Source organism: Rhinoraja longicauda, chromosome 32 (genome assembly GCF_053455715.1).
Source record: "Rhinoraja longicauda isolate Sanriku21f chromosome 32, sRhiLon1.1, whole genome shotgun sequence".
Lineage (NCBI taxonomy): Eukaryota > Metazoa > Chordata > Chondrichthyes > Rajiformes > Arhynchobatidae > Rhinoraja > Rhinoraja longicauda.
This window is the reverse complement of record NC_135984.1, coordinates 1,547,508-1,572,100: the sequence shown is the minus strand read 5'-3', so window position 1 is coordinate 1,572,100 and position 24,593 is coordinate 1,547,508. Positions and strand designations below refer to the sequence as shown.

Below are 24,593 nucleotides of genomic sequence, written 5' to 3'. Positions count from 1 at the left end.
GCAATGGTGGGATTTGATGGTACTTGCGTAGAGTAAGTTTGGATAGATATCTGAGTAGAACCTACCCGCCAGCAAGTGATAGGAGATCAGAGATTTGCTGTGCCAAAATTCAGAGGTGTTACATTATGCTTTGGCAGAATATTATCTCCAACCTCATTTAGTGGTATTTATTTCAAATAATTTGGGAAAATATTGGACAAGCAAGACATAACTGTTGCAGGGCTCAGTACTGGCTTACAATAGGTTTGAACATTGAAATTCATAATCGCACAAATACAATGTGGTGGAAGTTTGGTAACCGTAACTTAATACTGTTAACAACCTGTAAAATAAACCTGTTGACAACACTGCACAGAGATTGTAACATTTAACGTTATTTCAGTTCTGTTCGTGTAAGAATAAAGGCAACAGTGCACGATGTTATGGAACTCGATGAGCAACAGCACGAAGATTATCATCAAGATTCTGATTGTCCCAGGTGGGAAGAGTTTGGAGATTTTGTCATTAAAATTACATGTGTATGAAAGAAATTGTTCTCATTAGCATAATGTTCAAAGACCAAAGACAGAATCCATGAGTGACCACCTGGTGAGGTGGTTACGATCTAGCCTGCTCCATCAAACAGTGATGAACGCAAGTTCAGTTCTGACTTTCAAAGGGGATTTGGGTAAGTATTTGAAGGCAATACTTTTGTAGGCCAATAGGGAATAGAGAAATAGCATTGACTATATACCAATGCAAAGAACTATTCAGAGCCATCATCTCTGCAGAAATGATTTACAATAATTATTTAAATCTCTTGTTAGAGAAAAGCAGACAGCGTGCGCTCAAGGAGTTGTTCTTGCGGCATGCTTTAGCATGAAGCCTTGTGCACAACTAGGGAAATGCTTCAGTGGAGAAAATTGTGTGTAACATGGGTAGCAGGCAGCTGAGCTGACGTTGGACAGGAAGGACGTTGATGGAATAGTATTGGTGGGAACATGTTTGTGTTGCCCAGAGTCTCTGCACTTTGGGGCAGAATAAGACATGCATCTGCAACTTGAAGTCGGTAAAGATTGACTTGGGAATATTGGAAGTGGAAAAGAGATTGATTATGTAGTTACTACTGGCAACAATATTGCCATAACTATTCCCATAATCAAAGGCAGAATCTTATGTTTGCGGCTAAACTACTGCAAATAAAGTGAAAAGATATGGCTTTAAGGACAACGGAAGGACTACTTCATTTGTGGAGCTGCAAGTGGAATAGAATATTGTGCAGTTATCTGAAAAATCTCCACTTATGACCATATAATGCAAAGACGACAGCTAATGAAACAGGTAATAGTTGAGCCTAGGACACCCAAGTGAATTTGAAGCCAGAATATAAAGTCTGAAAAAGGGTCCTATTTCAAACGTCATCTATCCATTTTCTCCAGAGATGCAGCCTGACCCACTTTGTTTCTCCAACATTTTATGTCTATCTTTGAATTTGAAGCCACCTTGATTACTAATATACCTTTAACTTTCCTTTACACTTTAGAGAGTTTAAAGTGGAAATGCAGGGCTTTCTGAAGAAAAGCTTGGGATAAATAGTTATTAGGTTTGGTAAAGGTTCACTACTGAGGTCTACCTTTCAGTATATTTCCACCTATAATGTTAAAGTTAATCCCAAAGGAGCCAGTTAAGAATTTTTATAATGTGGTTACTATAGTGTTGTAGGACATTTGATAATCAGTACACACCACGGTCCCACAGGCAACCGTGCAATAATTAGCAGATCTATTTGTTAATGATGAAACAAGGAACTGCAGCTCCTAGTTTACAGAAAGTAACAAAGTGCTGGAGTAACTCAGTGGGACAGGCATCATCTCTGGAGAACAAGGATAGGTGATGCTTCATATCGGACCCTTTTTCAGTCTGAATAAGAGTCCCAACCCGAAACGTCACCTTTCCATGTTCTCCAGAGATGCTGCCTGCTGAGTTACTCCAGCACTTTGTGTCTTGTTGATGATCTTGGTTAAGGGAGAACAAATAGCCTGGACATCAGCCCATATTAGCTTTCAAATAGTGGTACGGCTGTATTGTCCCTTCGAGGACAGATAGACCTCAAGATAAAGTCTTGTTTGAAAGATGGCATCTCTGGCCGTCTAATACTCCTTCGTTACCGCCGGATGCAGACACAGATTTTAGCGCTCTCTGAAGTGAAGCTTGAACCTGCATTTTCTGAGTCAGAGTAGACTTCAAGTTGAGTTGTAATTGATACCTAATTTAAAAATCATGTTAAATACAAATCAAATCAGTTAAAAGTGACTCCCCTTTTTAAGTGTTTGTTGCTTGAATTTGTGTTTATCTAAGGAATTGTCAGCAAACTGGTGTTGAGATGTTGTTAATTAAAGCCATGATTTTTGCCTCCCCAGTCAAATGGAGCATGTGCCAATGCTGCAGTCCCTCGAACCGATGAACACAGCAACCTCAAATACAGAAGGACAAGATGACTTTGTCACTGGTACGTCTGAAGAATTGTTCAGAGACATGGGAACACTGAAATGTGATGGTCTGAAGAAGGGTCTCGACCCGAAATGTCACCCACTCCGTTTCTCCTGAGATGCTGCCTGTCCTGCTGAGTTACTCCAGCTTTTTGTGTCTATCTTTGGTTTAAACCAGCATCTGCAGTTCCCTCGTACACACTGTAATGTGAGCACCTGGACTGACAAGGTCTGAGTTCTGGAGTCTTCAGATTTCAGCTTAATTCATTCAGACGGGAGATGTTGCAATAGCCAGGTGCTTCCTATATTAGCCGGCTGCAATGCCGAAGCAGGCCATCAAGAGAAAGCACGAGGCAACTTGCATCGCCATGGAGTCGCCAACTTAATAGAAACAGGCAGAAACTAAATGTAATCATCCTCTCAAAATAAGCCAACAAAGTGGGTTGTGTGATCCAGAGGTGCTTGGTACCAAGGAACAGTGAGAAATATTTTTACTAGTTACTTATATCTTTGATATCAGAAAAACTTAACAAACAAGATTCCCCCGTTGACCCAGCTCAGTAAGGTTGAGAATTGGTCAGGTAGTACATTCCTGAATGTCTTTTTTTTCTTCTTTTTAAAGGGTTCCTTTCAAGGGATAGCTAAATAAATGCACAAGACATAAAGAAATAGAAGCACAAACTGTTAAAATATTATAGACTTGGGTGAGTGATAGCTCTTGATAATCTTTGTTCTATTCCCCCAGAATCTAAAAGTTCGGATGACGATGACACCTTCACTTCTCCTCTTCTCGCTCTGCTTGAGCAGGAGGAAAAGAGAAGAGCGATCAGGAGTGAGAAGAAATCGAAAAAAGGCTTGCTGTTCCAAATCACAAGCGATGATGGCTTTCAGATCCAGTGTGATAACATTGAAGGTAGAATCAGCTTACTGACTTTGCATGTGTGGAATGAGGGCCTTGATGCCAGGGGGTTGGTAAATAGAATATTTTAATTTCCTGCAAAATAAAATGATTAACAAAATGAGTGTAGAGTTGCATTTGTAATTCTTCGCTTCTTTTGGATTTACAATCACAATTATGCAATAAGGGTTGCAGAGAAATTGCATTTCCAAGTACTCCTGCTAATTAGTCTAAACTGAAGTTAGACATTTTCTGGGACTATATATCAGATAATCCTAATCACAATTATTGAATGGTTGTCCATTTTGATCGTTAGTTTGAAGCTTGATAATAATAGCTTAATTAATACAACCCATTAAAGAGAGTCAACCTGTATTCTGTAATCAATTATCCAGTGATAAATATTGTTGAGGTGGTGTTGTTGCTTCTTGACTGCTGATTTATTTTTGATATCCTTCAATATAGCATGTATGATGTAGGGCGCATTAGAACAGCCCAAGATCATTAACCTCACAATATAAATGCAAGTCATCTTTTATGTTAAACAATGACAGTGTAGTGACCTTCTTTTGGGTTTCCACTTTGGGGGAAAGCATGATCCAAACTTTACAAGACTACGATATTGATGACATTTGGTGTAGTCTATTGTGGAATTATAGATTTGTCTAACTAGTAGGAAACTGAATTTTGTTGCAGTGATTGAAAAGAACGATTGGACTACCTTGTTTTGCTTCTCATTGTTGTACATTTTCTTTGTAGAAGGATGGAAGGTATTGACAGAGAAAGTACAGGAAGCTCGAACCAATGCCCGCCTGAAGCACATATCATTTTCTGGTAAGCAGCATTTACTGTAACGGGGATTCCCTTTTATTAAAAATATATTATACTTAAATACAAGTAAATCTGCCCCCGCAGAGTGGAAACATTAACAAATGCAGGCCCATTCTTATTTAAAAAAATGTTAGCCCATCTACCATGAATTTCACTTCCTGATGTGGTACGATCTCCAAGCGCACCAAGAATGTACCGCACCAGGAGGCAGAACATTGGGACAAGAGGCAAGACACTTTGTATCATGGAGTTCCCTGGTGTTACAGGCTCCAAGACCCATGATGCTCGTCCATTCCTTGGCTGGAGAATATTCTTGCCATGGGAGAAGCTCAATTTCAATATCGGTGAACATTAAGGTTTTAAAGTGCACTGTACAATAGCCAACGTTGTTAAAGACAGTTCTTAGGCTTTAACGCCATTCATGGTGCTACTGGTGTGATTTTTTTTACATTAGTGATATTTACTCTTCACTATTTAAATCTCGGGTGACTTTGTAAAGTGTTGTCACTATACCTGTTTGGCATTTAGCTATGTGGTTGACTTGTCACTACCTGTTCCTTCTGATGTTATTTGTTCATCCTGGACAAAGCAACATGCAAGTTAACTCCTGGAGCTTGTTCTAGTGGTCTGCTTGATCCTGTATCTGAGTTCCACCTTGTCACTGTGGTTCTGTTACATTAATCTCAGTTTTAAGATTTTCAACTGACCACTCACCATCCTTTTCCCACGCCCCCCATTGCAAATCCAGTCCTAATACTTTTTTCAGAGACAGATTTTCTTAATTTTGCAGTTATGTACAGAAATGTTTCCTGATATCAATGTGAAGGCCTAGCTATGACTAAGGTTATGTCCCTATATTCTGGTCTCCCACACAAAAAAAACTCTCCACCTACATTATCATTTCCATTGATTATCTAGGAGAACTTGATAAAATCACCACTTAACCTTCTGTTATCGATCATATGATCACAGCCATGATTTCACTGAATGGCGGTGCTGGCTCGAATGGCCTACTCCTGCACCTATTGCCTATTGTCTAATGCTTTTCAGTCATAATACATCCATGATCTTTGTGATATTCCCTCATTACAATGGAATTGGTGCAGTAGGATTACACAGATTGAATTGCTTTTTAGACCAACAGCTCTAAGCAGTGCTATCCGAATGCAAATCAAAAACATTTTGTGATGCCAGGCTCAGTGGGCGGCATGGTGGCGCAGCGGTAACGTTGATGCCTCACAGCACCAGACACCCAGGTTCGATCCTGACTACGGGTGCTGTCTGTATGGAGTTTATACATTTCCCCTGTGACCGTGTGGGTTTTCTCAGGGTGCTCTGGTTTTCTCCCACATTCCAAAGATTTGCAAGGTTGTCTGTTAATTGGCTTCTGTAAAAAGCCCCTAGTGTGTAGGATGCAGAAAGTGGGATAACATAGAACTAGTGTGCAGGTGATGGATGGTCATTGTGGACGGTGGGCCGAAGGACCCGTTTACACACTCTATCTCTAAACAGAAGGCTAGTTTTAGGCATGTACTAGCTTATGCTTTTGCTTTTCCATTTGCAGGCATAAATGGCCTGAAAATGCTGGGCATTTCTCACGATGCAGTGGTGTGCCTAATTGAACAGCTTTATGGAGCAAAACGTTGCAAGAATTACAGCTTCAAGTTCCACAAACACCAAGAAGCAGATGAGCTCCCTATCAATCCACATGGTTCAGCACGAGCCGAGATACACCAAAGGTAAACTATGGCCCAAGGTTATATTTCAGCTACTTGCTCATTGTTGCAGTAGACTTATTACAGATAGCAATGTGACTACAGCTTAAAGGCATTAAACATAGTATGTTGGTGACATTCAGTAACAATGTGCATTCCCTCAATCAGCTTCTATGAGATGGTGTTCAAATGGCAGTGGCCTTTATACCACAGTTCTCCACAAGCACAGTGTCCAATCTAAGCAGCAATCAATCACTTTGTGATCCTCCAGGTTAAAGTGCAAACTTTAACACACTCATGGAATCTTACACTAAATGTGCTCTGCCATGTTGTCTCAGAGCCCTATTTTGGCCAGCAAGGCAGCTCTTTAGCATTTAAACAACAGAAGCATCACCTATGTTTGGTCAAAGTAGAGACTAGTTGTGTGGACATTGCATCAGAGAGATTCACAATTTGCTTTGTTTTGTTTGTACAGGAAGTCAGCATTTGACATGTTCAATTTCTTGGCTTCAAAACATCGTCAGCCGCCGGATTATTGTCCCAACGATGAGGAGGAGGAGGAGGTGCAGCTTAAATCAGCACGGTGGGTGCAAGTGATGGATGGTCAAACTTTCACATACTGCCTTACTACACACAAAAATGTAGAACTTTTGTGTTTTCTTCACAGATAAGAAAGGTACAAAATAAATAGGGAAATACTTAGCAAGTTGGGTGGATTCTTTGGAGCAAGAAATAATTGGCATTTTAAGTTTGTCCTTTGTGCAAGATAACATGTGAATGCAGACGAGCGTCAGGCCCATCGGCATCTAGTTGATAAATTCAGTTTGGTATTAAATATTCCTTGAGTATTTTTTAAAGATTTCAACATAATTTGGACATTTATTAAAGAACAATGGCGATGTGATTTATTCATGTGGGTGCACCTAATTACCACAGCAAGTTATTTGTTTGACAGGTGAGTTGCCACAGCTTGCTTCTCATTTGCACTGCCTCAGAGACTGTTTATTCAACATGCTGGTACCCTAGCAACAAGTATAAGTGAAGAATGTGGTAATTGGTGTAATGATGAGCTACACAGGGACCTTTGCATAAATAAACAGCTACTTTCTTCATAGAAAGAATAATGGCATTAAAGTTATATTTTTGAAGTATAAGTAGGAATGCTGAATGTGTTGGCATTAATCTTACAGCAGCAGAAATAGTTTATCTTTAACATGTACCTAAAATATGCTGGTCAAAAACATTGCTCATTATATGCTTAATTCACAAATTGGGTACTTATTTAAAACAAAATGTATAGTATTTCAGAAAGTGAATTGTAGGTAGGGTTATCAGTTTGAAATGGGTGGGAAGTTAAGGTGCTTGCCTTTCCTTCTGTCCATGGTTTTCCAATAAATATTTCTGCGTGTTGCACGCTGTATGGATCGGGTGTTATTGTGGGCTGACATGACTCTCTTTGATCTTGTAGACGGGCAACTAGTATGGACCTCCCTATGGCCATGCGATTCCGGCACTTGAAAAAGACATCAAAAGAAGCAGTTGGTGTCTACCGGTAAGGGAAAAGTATATTTCTGCACAATTCCCCAGGTTACAGTAGAGTTATAAGCTATGAAGAAGACAGTGATTTTTGTTATGTTAATGGTACTTCTCAGTATTTTAAGTTGTTGTGTTTCCGGATTACTATCCTGCTGAATAAAATTACCCGTGATCACAGTGGAGATCACCCTAAAGTGCACAACAAAGAGAAAAATCAATTTTGTGCATTTTGGTCTTAATTAAACTTTCAATGAAAATTTCAAACTCTGGACATATAGTAGCCCTAAAAGAATCGCATTCCCTGCACAACTACAACTTTGAGGCTACAGACTCTTAATTACAAATTCTATGAAAACTTAAAAGCTGCAATAACCAACAACATCAGAATGGATTCAGTTGGTCAAATGATATGCTGCATTTGTACAATGATTGGCATTAGCTAAGTGTATTTTGATGCTATCTGTAGAATCAATTGATATAAGGATGCTATATTTTTAAACTAATTGCCAGTTCACATTATATCCTGATGTCATCTTTCTAGATGAAAGTTGTTATGATTTCCCTTTGGAGGATCTTATTTTGGTTGGTTATTTTGATCTTTGGACATTTGTTAGTATATGACAGGAGTCTATTGAAGTTGGTAATACATTTCATGACAATTGACAAAGATTTATAACTTATCTTCTGTCTGCTCTTAAACTGACTGAAAGAGATAAAAATGACAAGATCATAAACTTTAAAAGTCCCCGCCAGAAAAAAGAAGATACAGGGATAAAGAAAGAAACCTGCTTAAAATGTGCCAACGTCTATAATTTTGTATCCCATTCAGAGGTTACCTGGGGTTATTGTATAACAAGTTTCCCTCCCCAACCACCTGGAAATCTCTAATTTAGGGAACAGTAACTTCACAGCACCTAATACTCCACAACCCAATGATATGAACATTGAATTCTCCAATTTAGGTAAATCCTTGTTTCTGCTAACTTCTAAAGCCAGGAATGTAATTGAGAAGAAGACAGTTTCAGTTACCTGCCCCCATCTGCCCTGTCATGACAAATTTTACCAAAAATAATAAAATGTATTATCAGATGAAATGGCACTGAAATGCAAGGGAAAAGATTCCCTGTAAATTGAGGGCTAAGTGATGAATGCTACCTTAATTAATTAATTTTAAAACGATCCTACATAGAAAAATGTGAAAGGTTTTATTCTGATGAATATAGGAACATGCAATCATATTAAAAAGGTGGTCCGTGGGGCTAGCGAGTGGGAGGAAACAACATTGCATTTATAAAAGAAAACAACAAAAATCTTAACAGTACGGGAGATTCAGAGAAGTTAAAAATACTCTAGTAGTTGCAGCCCTGTGTGCGTCAATATCTCATATGATTCCTCCTTGCACGTATACTAAGGAAGTAATGAACAGAATGCACTTGAATCACTTGCTAATGTAACTCGCCTGCAAATCAAGAGATGTGCCCTAACAGGACTTGAGCATGTAGAAATTGTGGATGCAGTACATCTGAAACATAAGCAGAGCATGGCAGAAACATTCAGTAAGACAGGCCGCAAAGAGTGGGGATAAATGGGTCCCTTTCAGAATGGCAGGCAGTGACTAGTGGGGTACCGCAAGGCTCGGTGTTGGGACCGCAGCTATTTACAATATACATCAATGACTTGGATGAAGGGATTAAAAGTACCATTAGCAAATTTGCCGATGATACAAAGCTAGGTGGCAGTGTGAACTGTGAGGAAGATGCTATGAGGTTGCAGGGTGACTTGGACAGGTTGTGTGAGTGGACGGATGCATGGCAGATGCAGTTTAATGTGGATAAGTGTGAGGTTATCCTCTTTGGTGGTAAGAATAGGAAGGCAGATTATTATTTGAATGGTGTCAAGTTAGGAAAAGGGGACGTACAACGTGATCTGGGTGTCTTAGTGCATCAGTCACTGAAGGGAAGCATGCAGGTACAGCAGGCAGTGAAGAAAGCCAATGGAATGTTGGCATTTATAACAAGAGGAGTTGAGTATAGGAGCAAAGAGGTCCTTCTGCAGTTGTACAGGGCCCTAGTGAGACCGCACCTGGAGTACTGTGTGCAGTTTTGGTCTCCAAATTTGAGGAAGGATATTCTTGCTATTGAGGGCGTGCAGCGTAGATTTACTAGGTTAATTCCCGGAATGGCGGGACTGTCCTATGTTGAAAGACTGGAGCGACTAGGTTTGTATACACTGGAATTTAGAAGGATGAGAGGGGATCTTATCGAAACGTATAAGATTATTAAGGGGTTGGACATGTTAGAGGCAGGAAACATGTTCCCAATGTTGGGGGAGTCCAGAACCAGGGGCCACAGTTTAAGAATAAGGGGTAGGCCATTTAGAACAGAGATGAGGAAAAACTTTTTTAGTCAGAGAGTTGTGAATCTGTGGAATTCTCTGCCTCAGAGGGCAGTGGAGGCCAAATCTCTGAATACATTCGAGAGCTAGATAGAGCTGGCTGCGCCTAACGGCTGCGGCTCTCTGGCAGTCTGTTTGTCTTTTTTGTTTGTGTCGGTGTTGGGATGGTTTTTGTTTCTGTTTTTGGCTGTGTATGTGTGGGGGGGGGGGGGTTTCAGTGCCCGGTGCGGCTCGGCCGCGGGACGTTTTGGTGCCCGGTGCGGCTCGGCCGCTGGACTTAACATCGCCCGGTGCGGCCGCGGGATGTTTCGGTGCCCGGGGCGGCTCGGCCGGGTGGCCTTCCATCCCCTTGCGGGGGCTGTGCGTGTCGGTTGCCTCGGTAGGGGTCGAGCTGTCTGTCCGTGGGTGCGGGGGGAGGAGAGGGGAAGTTTTGTTGCCTCCATCACAGTGAGGGGGTGTTTGGAGTCACTGTGATGGATGTTTGTGTTGGGGTCGTGTGTCCTGTGTTCTTTTCTTTATTTGCTGTGACTGCTGAAATTTCGTTCGGTGTTGTGCCGAGTGACAATAAAGTTTTGTTATGTTATGTTATGTTAAGGATAGCGGAGTCAGGGGGTATGGGGAGAAAGCAGGAACGGGGTACTGATTGAGAATGATCAGTCATGATCACATTGAATGGCGGTGCTGGCTCGAAGGGCCGAATGGCCTACTCCTGCACCTATTGTCTATTGCATCAATCGAGTGGGAGTTAATATCTCAGAACAATGACCTTTGATTAGAAAACTCCTGATTGACCTCTTGATCTATCTTTAATGCCCTTTAAAATAATGAAATTGATATAACATATAACATATAACAACTACAGCATGGAAAAGGCCTGTCCGGCCCTACCAGTCCACGCCGACCATTCTCCCTGACCTAGTCTCATCTACCTGCACTCAGACCATAACCCTCCAATCCCCTCCTATCCATATACCTATCCAATTTACTCTTAAATAATAAAATCGAGCCAGCCTCCACCACTTCCACCGGAAGCCCATTCCATACAGCCACAACCCTCTGAGTAAAGAAGTTCCCCCTCATGTTACCCCTAAACCTTTGTCCCTCAATTCTGAAGCTATGTCCCCTTGTTGGAATCTTCCCCACTCTCAAAGGGAAAAGCCTACCCACGTCAACTCTATCCGTCCCTCTCATAATTTTAAAAACCTCTATCAAGTCCCCCCTCAACCTTCTACGCTCCAAAGAATAAAGACCCAACCTGTTCAACCTCTCTCTGTAGCCTAAGTGCTGAAACCCAGGCAACATTCTAGTAAATCTCCTCTGTACCCTCTCCATTTTGTCGACATCCTTCCTATAATTTGGCGACCAGAACTGCACACCATACTCCAGATTCGGCCTCACCAATGCCCTGTACAATTTCAACATTACATCCCAACTTCTATACTCGATGCTCTGATTTATAAAGGCAAGCATACCAAACGCCTTCTTCACCACCCTATCCACATGAGATTCCACCTTCAGGGAACAATGCAGTTATTCCCAGATCCCTCTGTTCCACTGCATTCCTCAATTCCCTACCATTTACCCTGTACGTCCTATTTTGATTTGTCCTACCAAAATGCAGCACCTCACACTTATCAGCATTAAACTCCATCTGCCATCTTTCAGCCCACCCTTCCAAAAGGCCCAAGTCTCTCTGTAGACTTTGAAAATCTACCTCACTATCAACTACTCCACCTATCTTAGTATCATCTGCATATTTACTAATCCAATTTGCCACACCATCATCCAGATCATTAATGTAAATGACAAACAACAGTGGACCCAACACAGATCCTTGGGGCACTCCACTAGACACTGGCCTCCAACCTGACATACAATTGTCAACCGTTACCCTCTGGTATCTCCCATTCAGCCATTGTTGAATCCATCTTGCAACCTCACTATTAATACCCAACGATTTAACCTTCTTAATCAACCTTCCATGTGGAACCTTGTCAAATGCCTTACTGAAGTCCATATAGACAACATCCACAGCCTTGCCCTTATCAATTTCCCTGGTAACCTCTTCAAAAAATTCAAGAAGATTAGTCAAACATGACCTTCCAGGCACAAATCCATGTTGACTGTTTCTAATCAGGCCTTGATTATCCAAATAATTATATATATTGTCGCTAAGTATCTTTTCCATTAATTTTCCCACCACAGACGTCAAACTAATAGGTCTATAATTGCTAGGTTTACTTTTAGAACCTTTTTTAAACAAAGGCACAACATGCGCAATGCGCCAATCTTCCGGCACCATCCCTGTTTCTAATGACGTTTGAAATATTTCCGTCATAGCCCCTGCTATTTCTGCACTAACTTCCCTCAATGTCCTAGGGAATATCCTATCAGGACCTGGAGACTTATCCACTTTTATATTCTTCAAAAGTGTCCGTACCTCCTCTTCTTTAATCATCCTAATTTCCATCACTACTCTACTTGTTTCGCTTACCTCACATAATTCAATATCCTTCTCCTCGGTAAATACCGAAGAAAAGAAATTGTTTAATATCTCCCCCATTTCTTCCGGCTCAGCACATAGCTGTCCACTCTGACTCTCTAATGGACCAATTTTATCCCTCACTATCCTTTTGCTATTGACATATCTGTAGAACCCCTTGGGGTTTACTTTTACATTACTTGCCAAAGCAGCCTCATATCTTTTTTTCGCTTTTCTAATTTCCTTTTTAAGATTCCTTTTACATTCTTTATATTCCTCAAGAACCTCATTTACTCCCTGCCGCTTATATTTATTGTATATCTCCCTCTTTTTCCGAACCAAGTGTCCAATTTCCCTGGAAAACCACGGCTCTTTCAAATTATTATTCTTTCCTTTCCACCGAACAGGGACATAAAGACTCTGTACTCTCAAAATTTCACCTTTAAATATCCTCCATTTCTCTATTATATCCTTTTCATAAAACAACAATTTCCATTTCACTCCTTTTAAATCCTTTCTCATCTCCTCAAAATTAAGAACAAACAAGATGGTAGTTGCCAGAGTAAAGAGCAAACAGTGTTGGGTTTCATTTCTATCCTGTCAGCGTGGTGGACATTATTTGACAGAGTATTCTAAGGGGGATCGGGACTTGATTGACTTGGACTTCCAAACAATATAGTTCTACTATTGAGGAATTTACTTAAGGTCAGAACTTTGGTAATGTTGGATAAAGGTAGGCGATAACAAAATCTTTCATGTGGTGTCAGTGAAATGGAGTACTAATGGGAAGGAAAAAAACCTGCAGATGCTAGTTTAAATCGAAGGTAGACACAAAATGCTGGAGTAACTCAGCGGGTCAGGCAGCATCTCAGGAGAGAAGGAATGGTTGACGTTTCGGGTCGAGACCCTTTTTCAGTTTGAAGAAGGGTCTTGTCCCGAAACATCACCCATTCCTTCTCTCCTGAGATGCTGCCTGACCCGCTGAGTTACTCCAGCATTTTGTGTCTACCTTGGAGTACTAATGGTCTGGATTCAAAGATTCAATACAACTTGGCAGCATTAACACGTTCTCAAACCTAAAGTATGCATGATTCTGAAGAACTGACTTAGGAAATATAAAATAATTTGTACCGGGGTGTCATTTAATGCTGATAAATATAAAATATCGTTTCTGGAAAGGGAAGATAGAAAATGTGCAAACTTTATGAATAGTGTTAAAATTATTTTAAGTTGAAAGAAATCAGGATATTGTTTGACTGGGTGCTCAGCAATTCAGAGTAACAATTACCAAAATAAAGGAGATGTTATATAGGATTATTCAGTTGGTTGGGTGCTATTCTTTTGAGCCTTTCAATTTTTTCTTTATCTTTCATTCTAAACACAAAATGAGTGAATTCCATGCTTGCTTTTTTTGTAAAGGAATTAATTTTGTTTGTTGAAGCACTTATTTCTAGGTCAGTAGTCTTGATGTGAACGAGATCTACTGCTTAAGACAATAGTTGAAATGAAACAACTCAATTTTCATACACTTTCTCTTGGATCTTGGGATAATCAAGTTAGTGATTTGGGAAGCGTAATTGGGGGTAAGGAAAGTAGGTAGGGAAATGAAATCATTCAGTTATGTTGTATGTATTAGTAACTGATGTAGTGTTTGAGTAAAATTGATTGTCCAACCAAGCACGTTAATGGTATTAATAAAACAGCAGAAAAATTAATGTGTTACAAGACAGCATCATTTTGATAATAAAAACTTATGATCTCATGAATTTGATGTTCATAATAAATGATTTCCCTTTTTTCCTTCTACTCTTTCCATGTTTGTAAATGCTGTAGGTCACCAATCCATGGGCGGGGCCTTTTCTGTAAGCGAAACATTGATGCAGGTGAGATGGTCATCGAATATTCGGGTAATGTCATTCGATCTGTCCTCACAGACAAACGAGAGAAATATTATGACAGCAAGGTGAGTTTCTGGTGCAGGTTTATGGTAGATTTTAACCCCAGGTGCGGGGATAGCCATCGTGGGAATCACTGATGTTGTGTCTCCGCCATTTAATGAATCCTTTCTGAAATAGTGCTATCTTTGTGGCATCAGCGAGCAACATACCAGCTTCCTTGTGACATATACAGCTGACCCGCTTGCATTATTAACTTGCACAACTTTGCAGTTTATTTTTTAAACCGGTTTGTGTGCCTGTGTTTTTGCCCATTGTGCATTCATTATTCATACTGTTGAATAGGTGGAATGTGGAATCTTCACCAATCTGGTGTTGGAACTGTTAGTGCATTTTGAAACTGAGCTGCTGTGAAGAGGCTCTTCTTCAAATGCCATACGTTTCCTACTATTACACAATTGAGTATGTTCTTGCCGCTGAGTTCATTGTTGGCCACAGCTTTGACATTCTCCTTACTGCTTTTACTTTTCCAAATTCATCCATGAAGAGATCCACCAGATTTATCTTTGGTTTTAAAATACCTTGCAAGAGTTATTCATACTGCATTCAGGTACAGAAACTAAAATAACACTAACATTCATTTGGCTTTGGATTGTATTTTAGCTTGCAGTATTCACATCTCTCCAGGTTTGCTAAATTATTATTAATCCATGGTCTGATAGTGATGGAATTCAAAATAATACATCTCTCAATGTGCTAGAAGTCTATCCCATCTGTCATCTTAATTGCTGATGGCACTTCCTTCTGCACCAGCTGCTAACTACTCTGTTGATATAAACCTCATTATTGCCAAGTACCGGTAACACTAAAAAATGTTGTGACTGGAGCTTATCCATCGTTACAATATCAAGCTTTGAAATATTGATAAAGATTTAGGAAGGTAGTCCCCTCCTCGGTGAGTTACCCCATTCCATTTTCCCTATGCTACAAAGCTGGATAATTTAGAAGCAGCTGCCGATCTCAGAAATATTCCTCGACAATTAGCCCCTATTGACCTCGGCATCTGCATGATGGGAGAACTTCTCCAAAGAATTAGTCGGTTCATCGTCTTGGAGGAAAGTTAAACAACATAATTCTTTGTTACTAAGCATCGCCATCACACACCAAGCCATGGATATCACAGAACATCAATTTGTGCATTTTTGTTAAACACTTATTCCTGTAGTTATTGAATAAACATTTTGCTTTAAAAGTGCTTGATTCGCTTTTGCTTGCTTCTGTGATCTTGCCTGCTCTATGGAATGAAAATGAAACTGTCCACCGTGTGATGTCTTGTGTTTAAGAAAGTTAATGTCACCTACGGGGAGGTGGGTGGTGGTGTGACTTGCATTGGGAATGTATGATATTAATCACATACTATAAAATGATATACTGGCACACAAATGAAATAATCAGTGTTGGGGCTGTGCAATGTGTTCATGCTGCAAATATTATTATTTTGATCTTGATTATATTTCACCCATTTGTGGAAACATTTCTTTCTCATTTGAGATAGCCAGGTAAAATGTAACCTCCAAAGATGGATGGTGTGGGCACAGGTCCAACCAGACATCATGTGTTAACATTTTTCAAATACATCACCAAACCAGAGCCTGTGATTAGATTGGGAAGGAGGAAGTAATGATTTTAAAATGTGGATGAGGCTGACAACCTATGAGTTAATGTGTATCTTCGATTTGGCAGACTGGGTTTCCCAGGCCTTGGAAAACCTTGTGCATAAAAGGGATGTTTGGATGAGTTTGACGGAGAAAGATAAATACTACTGTTTCAGCATTACAATTGGAACAAGGGAGAATTCCCCTATCCCTCAGATTCTCTGGATCGAGACTTTGGTGTCCTGTCCAGTAAAGGATGTGCATTTGCCATTCACACACCCACCTCTCGGGTAATGGATTGAAAGGATTTTTTTTTTCATTGGAATCTCAACATCTCCAATTTTTCCTATTGAGAATATCCTAGTTTGAGTATTATTCTTGCAATTTTTTATTGCAATTTTTTGGGGGTGATTCTGCATTTTTTTCCTAGTATGTTAGATCTCCAATGGCCATTAAGATCGAAGCCGTGCTTGGTATTTTAAATCCACAGTTTTTGTATAAGTTAGCAATTGTGCTGCTACACTTAGCTGCGGTATTTTTGGTCCATTGATGGAAAAGTTTGTAACAGCTGCTTCAAGCCAAACATTAGATGAGAACAAAATCAAGCTTGGCTTTGATACCTCTCTTGGTCAAGCAGCCTGCTGCCTCAGTCAATGTATTAGAGTTGCTAATCTCCAGCAATGCTACGAGAGTTGGCACATTTTGGAGAAGGCTGGGGGAAATCCATTGACTTGTACTGACAAACATTTTGTTAACTATTTTTCTGCTGTTGTCTTGTACTCGCAGGGGATCGGTTGCTACATGTTCCGTATTGATGATTTTGTGGTAGTGGATGCAACAATGCATGGGAATGCAGCTCGTTTCATCAACCACTCCTGTGAACCCAACTGTTATTCCCGTGTGATACATGTGGACGGGCAAAAGCACATAGTCATTTTTGCTGTGCGCAAGATCTACCGGGGTGAAGAACTGACATATGATTACAAATTCCCAATTGAAGACGCGAGCAACAAACTTCCATGTAACTGCGGAGCAAAGAAGTGCAGGAAGTTCCTGAACTGATAAAGACTAGTGGAGGAAAAAACCCTCTTGAGGTGACTGCCATGATTTAATGGAATTACTGGGGAAAAAAATAAATAATCAGGGATGGAAATGATCTGATAAATGTACCGCAATGTGCAAGAATGCACATTCTTGATAGAGCACAGTTTTAAACACTAGTGGCAAAATGCTGTTCAAATGTGTTTTGTGTCGACCCTGTTTAAAAAACACTGCTAAACTGTGGCCGCTGAACATTTCCAAAACTGCACAACAGTGTGTTGAACAGTTACAACCTACTTTCCATTCCAAAAAAAATGTACAGTTCCTTAATTGAGTGAAAGAAATCCTGACTAAAATCAATGTTCTTGTGAGTTATGGCACCAAGGCAACAAAATAACATGAAACAATGTGCAGGTAACTTGAGTTGAATCTCATTTCTGAAAAACAGGATAAGATCAAATATGACAGAAAATAACCTCTTCAACAGTAATGCACTAGAAAAGGCAGAGGAAATTCAATGAAAATCTTTGACATAAAGATTCCAACCTAGGAGTAGATTTTTAATTGCAATGTTAAATGTGGGGAAGTAACATGCTCCATTGCTGATGCGAGCCACCGGGCAACAGCAGAACTACTTACCCATAAGCAAGGACCATACACGGAATTGTGGCTGTACCTGTGCAGCTTTGGAGAAGACCTGTAGTCCCATGCAATCACATCGATCTGGCAAATTCAATCCCCTTTCCAGGAGGCAGCTATCTCAGATTTTATTTATTTTAAGGTTGTGGGATATTTTTTTAATTGAAAGAATCGCTTTGATTGGCAGAAAATAGAATTAACACTAAAGATTGATATTCTGCCCATTAGATTTCCTTCATACATTTTTTTCCTTCATTGTAACGATTACCACACTTGCTATTCACAACTCAATCTTGTAAACCCCATGCAGGTTGTACACGTAACTAGTGTTGATAGTTATACTACCTGTTTAAAGTGAATAAGTTGTGCTAAAGGCACTATTACATTCTCAAAACTCTTATGCTTTAAATGGTACTCACGTATTGTCAGGGGGAGAGTGCAATTACTGTCCAAACGTTCACCAATTTAAACATGTAAATTAATCATTTAAGGCTTTGGAGTTGATATTTCTTGACCAGAGGGAAGAACAGTTAATGTTTATGTGGAAGAAGTGGAAATTGCAGAAGTAGCTAAAAGTATCATTCTACCCGTATTAAAATCCACTGACTTTTAAAAGGCAGACTTGCCATCAACGAGCAACTTTTACAACTTTTTGTTCCTTATATGATGGATTTTAACTGGATTTTGTTACCAAACAAATTGTTTATGATTCTCTAAAACATATTTGTTGTGGAAAATTAATTGGCATGATGTCATTGAGTATTCATCAAAGGAAGAAAGTTGAAGATAAGGGCGCTTAGCTACTGTGCATCATACTGATTGGAGTGATTTTGCCGACTGGATGTTGCTCATTCCACTTAGTTTGATTAAAGTCAACAGTAACAGCAGTGAAATGATTGAAGCAATAAGCATCTGCGGGGTGGTTCCTTAAAATGATATTTTCTGCATTCCTAGTTGTGCTGTAACACCAGGAAGTAAACAAATTATCAGGACATTAAACCTATATTGAACTGTAGATGGGGAGGTTGCCGGAGGCACGCATGCTTTTTTTTGGAAGAAAATGTTTTTGTGATTCATGACAAAAAAAAAAGAAAAAATATCACAATAGTTGACTCCTGGAAAATGGGCAATTTTTTTTTTGACCAAATGAATGCATCTCAGGTGGGTTTCTGGCAGTGACTTAATGACCTTGATCCCTTGTATGTTTGCACTGTGTGCTATTTAGATAAACGCTAAATCTAATGTGTTTGTACTGACTACAATCGTGCATCCTGTTTTCCAGGTTACAGCCGAATTCCATATCTCCCAATATCCAATTTTCTGCTGTATCTTGTGTATTCCATTATCCTGATTTGAGATTTGTCTCTTCTGCTTTCTAAGCTTTCGTTTGCTTTCCAAAAAAAGGGGTTTGGCTAATCAGGATATTGTATCTTATTGGGGCACAGTCTTTTTTTAAACTTGAATTATCCCACCAACACATCTTCACACCCTTCCATTCAGCTTCTCCCCGTAGACAAAAACCATGTTCCTTCAAACAATAATTAACAGCTTAGCAAGCTGATGGAAGCAAGGTTAGCAGAATGTTTTTTCCTTATTATGGTCCATGCTTGTCCAGTATTCTTGTTCAGTTATAATTCTGACAAAAATCGTGGAGTTTTCTTTTTCATTTTGTTTTGTCTTCACTCAGTTGCTGCTATTACTTAATGACATCCAACTGCCTTTAGAGACCATGTTTCTTGCTGCTATGATATCAGCTTTTACTTGAGGGCACCCTCGCACAGACATGGGTACTAACCTCTAACATAGGAAAGGATGAGTGGCGGCGACCTAAAATGGATAATGTACTTCATTTCGTACATGATTGAATCAGCATACTTAGAGCACAGGATAGGCACACCTGAGTGTGGCATACATGTTCAGGTAATGGGGGTTCAACTTGATGGGTGAGGGAGGTAGTTCTGCATGCACTGACAGTCAAAGTCCAATATATGCCGTTCTATTGACTGTGGCTGGATGACTACATAATATCTAGCTGAAAAGATTTTGTTTGTAATTATTTTAATCAAATGTCACTGTTGCCAAACAGCTGCAGGCAAACTACAATAGGAAAGGAACCTTAACTAGCAGTGGATACATTGGTTAATGTAATTCTGAGTGCACCCTTGTATTGTATTGTAGGGCACTTCAAAAAGGGGACGAAGATTTGATTACCAGTTGCTATTGTTGATGTTACTCTTATTTCTTGCTAAAAATGCTTGATTTGGATAACTGAAGGAATATATGAAACATCAGTTTAGATTCAGTTAGGATGTTATTAAGTACAGTTGCCAGAGATACTGTTTTATTAAATTCATGAGGTATGTTAAGGTATTTAAAATGAAATTGAGAATGAGTTAGAGCCTTAACATTATGACTCGCATATTCTCGGAAAACAATCGTAAAACTGCCCCAAAATCCTGCAATAAGCACTATGTGCTTAAAATACAAGAGGCTCAATAGACTGTCCAACAGGAAGTGGTGGGTAGTCTTGTAAAATGCAATGTTTAGTTTTGGCGAGATGGATTCCAGGATCTCGGCTCTGCGGCCTTCCCCTACTCAAACATAAATCCTCTTTGTGTGCCTGTTCATAAATGCTGTACTGTTCCATTCAGAGGCAGCGAGCAATGAACCTTTAAACTGACTGGAGTTCATTCTCTATCAAAAAGGAAGTAAATTGCAAAAATCTCTTCAACTTGACAGGAAATCAGAGATTTTAAATAGTGCTTTTTGTCCAGCTGGGTCGGAGCGGAACCTTTATGGAGACTATATGTAATGAGTTAAAACACTGAATAAAATCTAAATGTTCTCTCCAACTGACACTATCTCTAACCCAAGCAGAGATTTTTTTTTTAATGTTATTTATTTGAAACCCGTTTGGATATATAGGAAACTTGAATATAATTGTATTTTTAAAAAAATAATGAGAATGGGAAAGTAGAAAATAGTATTTAAAAACATAGATAACTGAAAATAGCACAGCAGAGCCAGGTGGTGACACCTGAGTGTGTACCAAAGTCTTGATTCATAGGAAGAAATGAATCATTGGAATTTTAGTTCCTTCTTGTCTTGGCCCCTTCTTTGTAACTAGCCCACCATCCTTTTAAGTCAGTGTCCAGACACACAATGGTTGCACAGAACAGCTGGGCTGTGTGAATCAAGAGTGGGCTCCACAAGAACGGTTTGAGGGTTTTTATTGTCTAATCCCCTCTTCAAGATGCTGACTATGGCCATAACAGGCAGCAGCTGGGCACCTGGTGTAGGATTCCACAGGTTTGCCATGTGGAAAACGCATTCTGCTGAGAAGAGTCTGTCTCTGACAGCAAAGCCCTTGTCATGTGGCAGCATCACGCCTGTTTCCTTGCCTTTTAGATTTTATGGGGGTGGAGGTGGCCAGTGGTGGCCATATGTGGCAAGTCAGCAGAGATGACTAGTTGCTAGTTTGCTTTTGTTTACAAATGTTGCTGCTTTTGTTTGTCCATGTGGCTGGTCAGAGATTGGACATAAACTGTCATGTATCCATCCCTTTGTGTTGATTTCCGAGGCAGTTAAACTTTGAAATCTTTATAACCTGCACCAGGCAGTGTATATAATTAAGTGCCAGGTTATTATTTTTAAAGAGTTTTATGGACAACCTATCAGAGGTTTAATGACTTGCCAATTAACAATTGAAAATGCTGCCATAGTGCGCATATATATATATATTTTTTTAGTACAGTTTATTTATTTAATTTGGGGTCTTTTTGTGGACGATATCTGCACATATGATCAGTAGTTTGGGGTCACTGTTGGTGAATATGCATACCCTGCACTCCAAATTGGAATGTAGGAACACTTGAAATGGAGGTGATATAGCTTCTTGTAGGTAATTTATCCCAAATGAATGAAAGGCCACCTCAGTCTGCATGGCCTCTTTCTTCTCCTGTTGGTGATGATTATAACGGAGTGCTTGCTATGTATCCATGAATGCCAGAAGCAGGGTTAGTCTCCAGTGGGAAATGTACCTGTAATGGGAGATTCCTTAATGTACCAGTGCCCCAGTGTACCTGGCAGAACTAGTTACAGTGACACCGAGTGCATTCATTGCGGCAGTCACAAGGCTTGATCTTTAGTTTAAGCACCAAAGTTTTGAAAAATAACTATATTTACACTGCTGTTGTTCTGTTATACCATTCTGTAAGGCTCATTTCTGTACAGTTAGTGTCTTGTAGAAAGCTTCATTCTTGAGTGTACGTTTTTTGCCTCGGGATGGGGGTGTTGCCACAATTTAAATGGACTCCAGCTTACTCGCCATGGGTTCCAGGGCAAACCCGGAACAGTTCTATGACTCATTAGCAATCCACAACAGGATGGCACTTTGTATCTTCTCAACGTCTCACTTGTTTCTTTTCCTTAATGCAGGACTTCACCCTACAACTGCCACAGCAAGATTACACTTAATAAAAATCATGTTGCCACAGTGTAGTCATTTCCATCTCGTCTCCACGGAACAAATCAGGTTCACACCCGTTAGCATCTGACAAGGAAGGCTCTGGTATTACTTTATAAATTGTGATACCACTTCACTTTATTTTGCAACCCAACAAAGTAGGAAGGACACAGCAGTTTTTAAATGAATGTATCTTTTTTCTAATGACTGAAATTATTATGAGACTTTTAAATGAATGACACACCATAAAGTTTGCTTGATGATATACATAATCCCATCTGAAAAAGAAGAGGGTTAATTTGAAGGGCTGGTTCTCATCTGTTTAGCATCCATTTCAAAGCAATACAATGTTTATTGATAAGTCTGCAGAGATCATGTAAGACCGTCATGTCTTAGTTTAACAGTACAGAGTTCTGGATCTTGGTTCGGGGGGGAGGGGGGCATACAGAGTCTACAATATTCAATTTATTTTCAGAGAAAATAATGCTTTGGTGATATTTTCCCCAAATTTAAAAATATTTAAACACTATTGCTGATTTTTCTTTCAATTGTCTCACAAATGGTTAGCTGACTAGCTATTAGAGGGAAAACAATTTTTTTTTTTAAAAATAAGGGTACATGTTGTGTCTACTTTCATGTTCCTTGTGACTTGTGACTAGAATCCTTTTCCCCCAATATCCCCCACCGGAACAGAATTATATTTATACGTACGTTTTTCCGTTAATGTGAATATATTTTTGCGTCTCTTTGAGATGAATACACAAAGAAGTGGTAGATGTAAAATGTTCCGGTTCAGAGAAAACTTACGAGAAATTTGTTTTATTTTTTATTCATGATGAGGCTAATTGTTCCCTTTTTAATTATTTTTTCATTTTATGCGTTCCTGTAAATTGTTATTTTTTACATGGCTCTTGCAAGACGTCTTTACAGTTGGATTAGTGCATCAGTGTTAAACAATATCATGGTAATGAAGGTAATTTTAATTATTAAGAAAAATTGAAAGCTATGCTAAAGAATGAATGTAAAAATATGTACATAGTTGTAAAAAATGTTTCTAAGCGTCATTTTCTATGCACTTTTTTATTTAAGTGATAGTTTAATTAATAAACATGTCCAGTTTATCCTTGGAGATACTTTAAATATATTTTGTGTATTTCATGTGGGATTACTTTTTATTAAAAAGTGTTGATCCTCTAATGTTGCTAGGACCCTCACTGAAATGACTTGCCTTCATTTGACCACACATATAGCACTGGTAGGATTATATCATTTTGATAGTATTTCAGTGGGATTCATATGACAATTATTTCCAGAAAAATCACCAAATGGATGGATGGATTAGAATTTATTTTGTTCTGGCACAGTTTATTTTAAAGCAATGTGGACGAGTCAGTGTTTTTGAGTAAAGCTGAGTTTGGGGCATGTTTCACTGTCAGTGGTGCATTTGTGTGTGATAGGTCAGAGCCTTTGCACCCAAAACATTTTTAAAAAACAGGAATAAGCCAAACGGGCGTTCGGATGGAAGGCATAACTCTCTGTACAATCTTGGCATATTTTTCCCATATTGGCATATTAGTCTTCCTCTATCACTTGGTGTTCAAAAACACAATATCGATCTCAGCCGTGAATGTGCTCAAAAACAAAGCAGTCTCAACCCTCTGAGATAGAGCCTTCCAAAGTGTTCAATCCACCAGGTGAAGAATTGCCTCATCTCAGTGCTCAGTGGCTAACCCACTGCCTGAGTATCCCTTGCTCAGAAGCCGCTTAATCCCTACAGCCTTTAATATTAACCATTCATTTGTTCAATGGAGAGATGTTGAGAGTTACCCAGGATTGTCCCCATTTGCTTACCAATAATAACGTTGCAGATATTTATTCAAAGAATTTAGAAAAAATTATCTTTCTCACACATGACAATGAGAAAATGCCACATGCAAAGTGGAGGAACAGCACCTCCTATTTTGCTTGGGTAATTGGGTAGCTTACAACCCAATAGTATGAAGATTGAATTGTTCAATTTTAGGTAAACAACCCCTCTTCTATTTCACCCCTCTCTCCCCTAAGCCCCACCTGGATGTGCACCGATTTCTCCCTTTCCCCTCGCTCTCTGTCCCATTCCATTCATATTTATTTCCTCTGGCTTCACATTTCACGTATCTTCTATCCTTATCACACTATTTGTCTTCCTCTCTCGCCTTTGTCCAACTTTCTGCCAGTTAACCCCCTCACTGGGATCCACTTATCATTTGGCAGACTTTGTCCTGCCTCCACCTCTCTTCCAACTTTCTCCCCCCCCCATTACAGTCAGTCTGAGGAAGGCTCCCAACACGATACCTCGCCTATTCATGTTCTCCAAAGATGCTGCCTTGACCCACTGAATTACTCCAGCACTTTCAATGATCCAGCCTCCACAACCCTGCAGCCCTGTGAATTCCAGAGATTCATCACCCTCTGCAAAAAGACATTTAAATAATCTCTGTTTAAAATAATCAGCCTCTTGTCACTATGTTTTCTCGTTTGATTCTTTCCAACCGATGATAACGTCTCACCATCTACCCTGTCATGCCTCTAGCA

At 39.6% G+C, this 24,593-nt stretch overlaps 1 protein-coding gene across 7 annotated transcripts in view; it reads left to right on the top strand.

The window, feature by feature from the left end:
* The window catches only part of kmt2a (lysine (K)-specific methyltransferase 2A), a 108,731-nt gene extending 85,602 nt beyond the window's left edge, over positions 1-23,129 (top strand). For 3 of the 7 annotated variants that reach the window (XM_078426766.1, XM_078426767.1, XM_078426764.1), the window contains exons 28-36: positions 383-478; positions 2,400-2,488; positions 3,214-3,381; positions 4,126-4,200; positions 5,762-5,936; positions 6,388-6,495; positions 7,381-7,464; positions 14,158-14,287; positions 16,661-23,129. In XM_078426766.1, the coding sequence (XP_078282892.1) occupies positions 383-478; positions 2,400-2,488; positions 3,214-3,381; positions 4,126-4,200; positions 5,762-5,936; positions 6,388-6,495; positions 7,381-7,464; positions 14,158-14,287; positions 16,661-16,936 (1,201 nt within the window). In that variant the 3' untranslated portion in view covers positions 16,937-23,129. The remainder of the gene's footprint in view (positions 1-382; positions 479-2,399; positions 2,489-3,213; positions 3,382-4,125; positions 4,201-5,761; positions 5,937-6,387; positions 6,496-7,380; positions 7,465-14,157; positions 14,288-16,660) is intronic. The other 4 variants (XM_078426765.1, XM_078426768.1, XM_078426770.1 and 1 more) reach the window with 4 other exon arrangements.
* Positions 23,130-24,593: the final 1,464 nt, after the last annotated feature.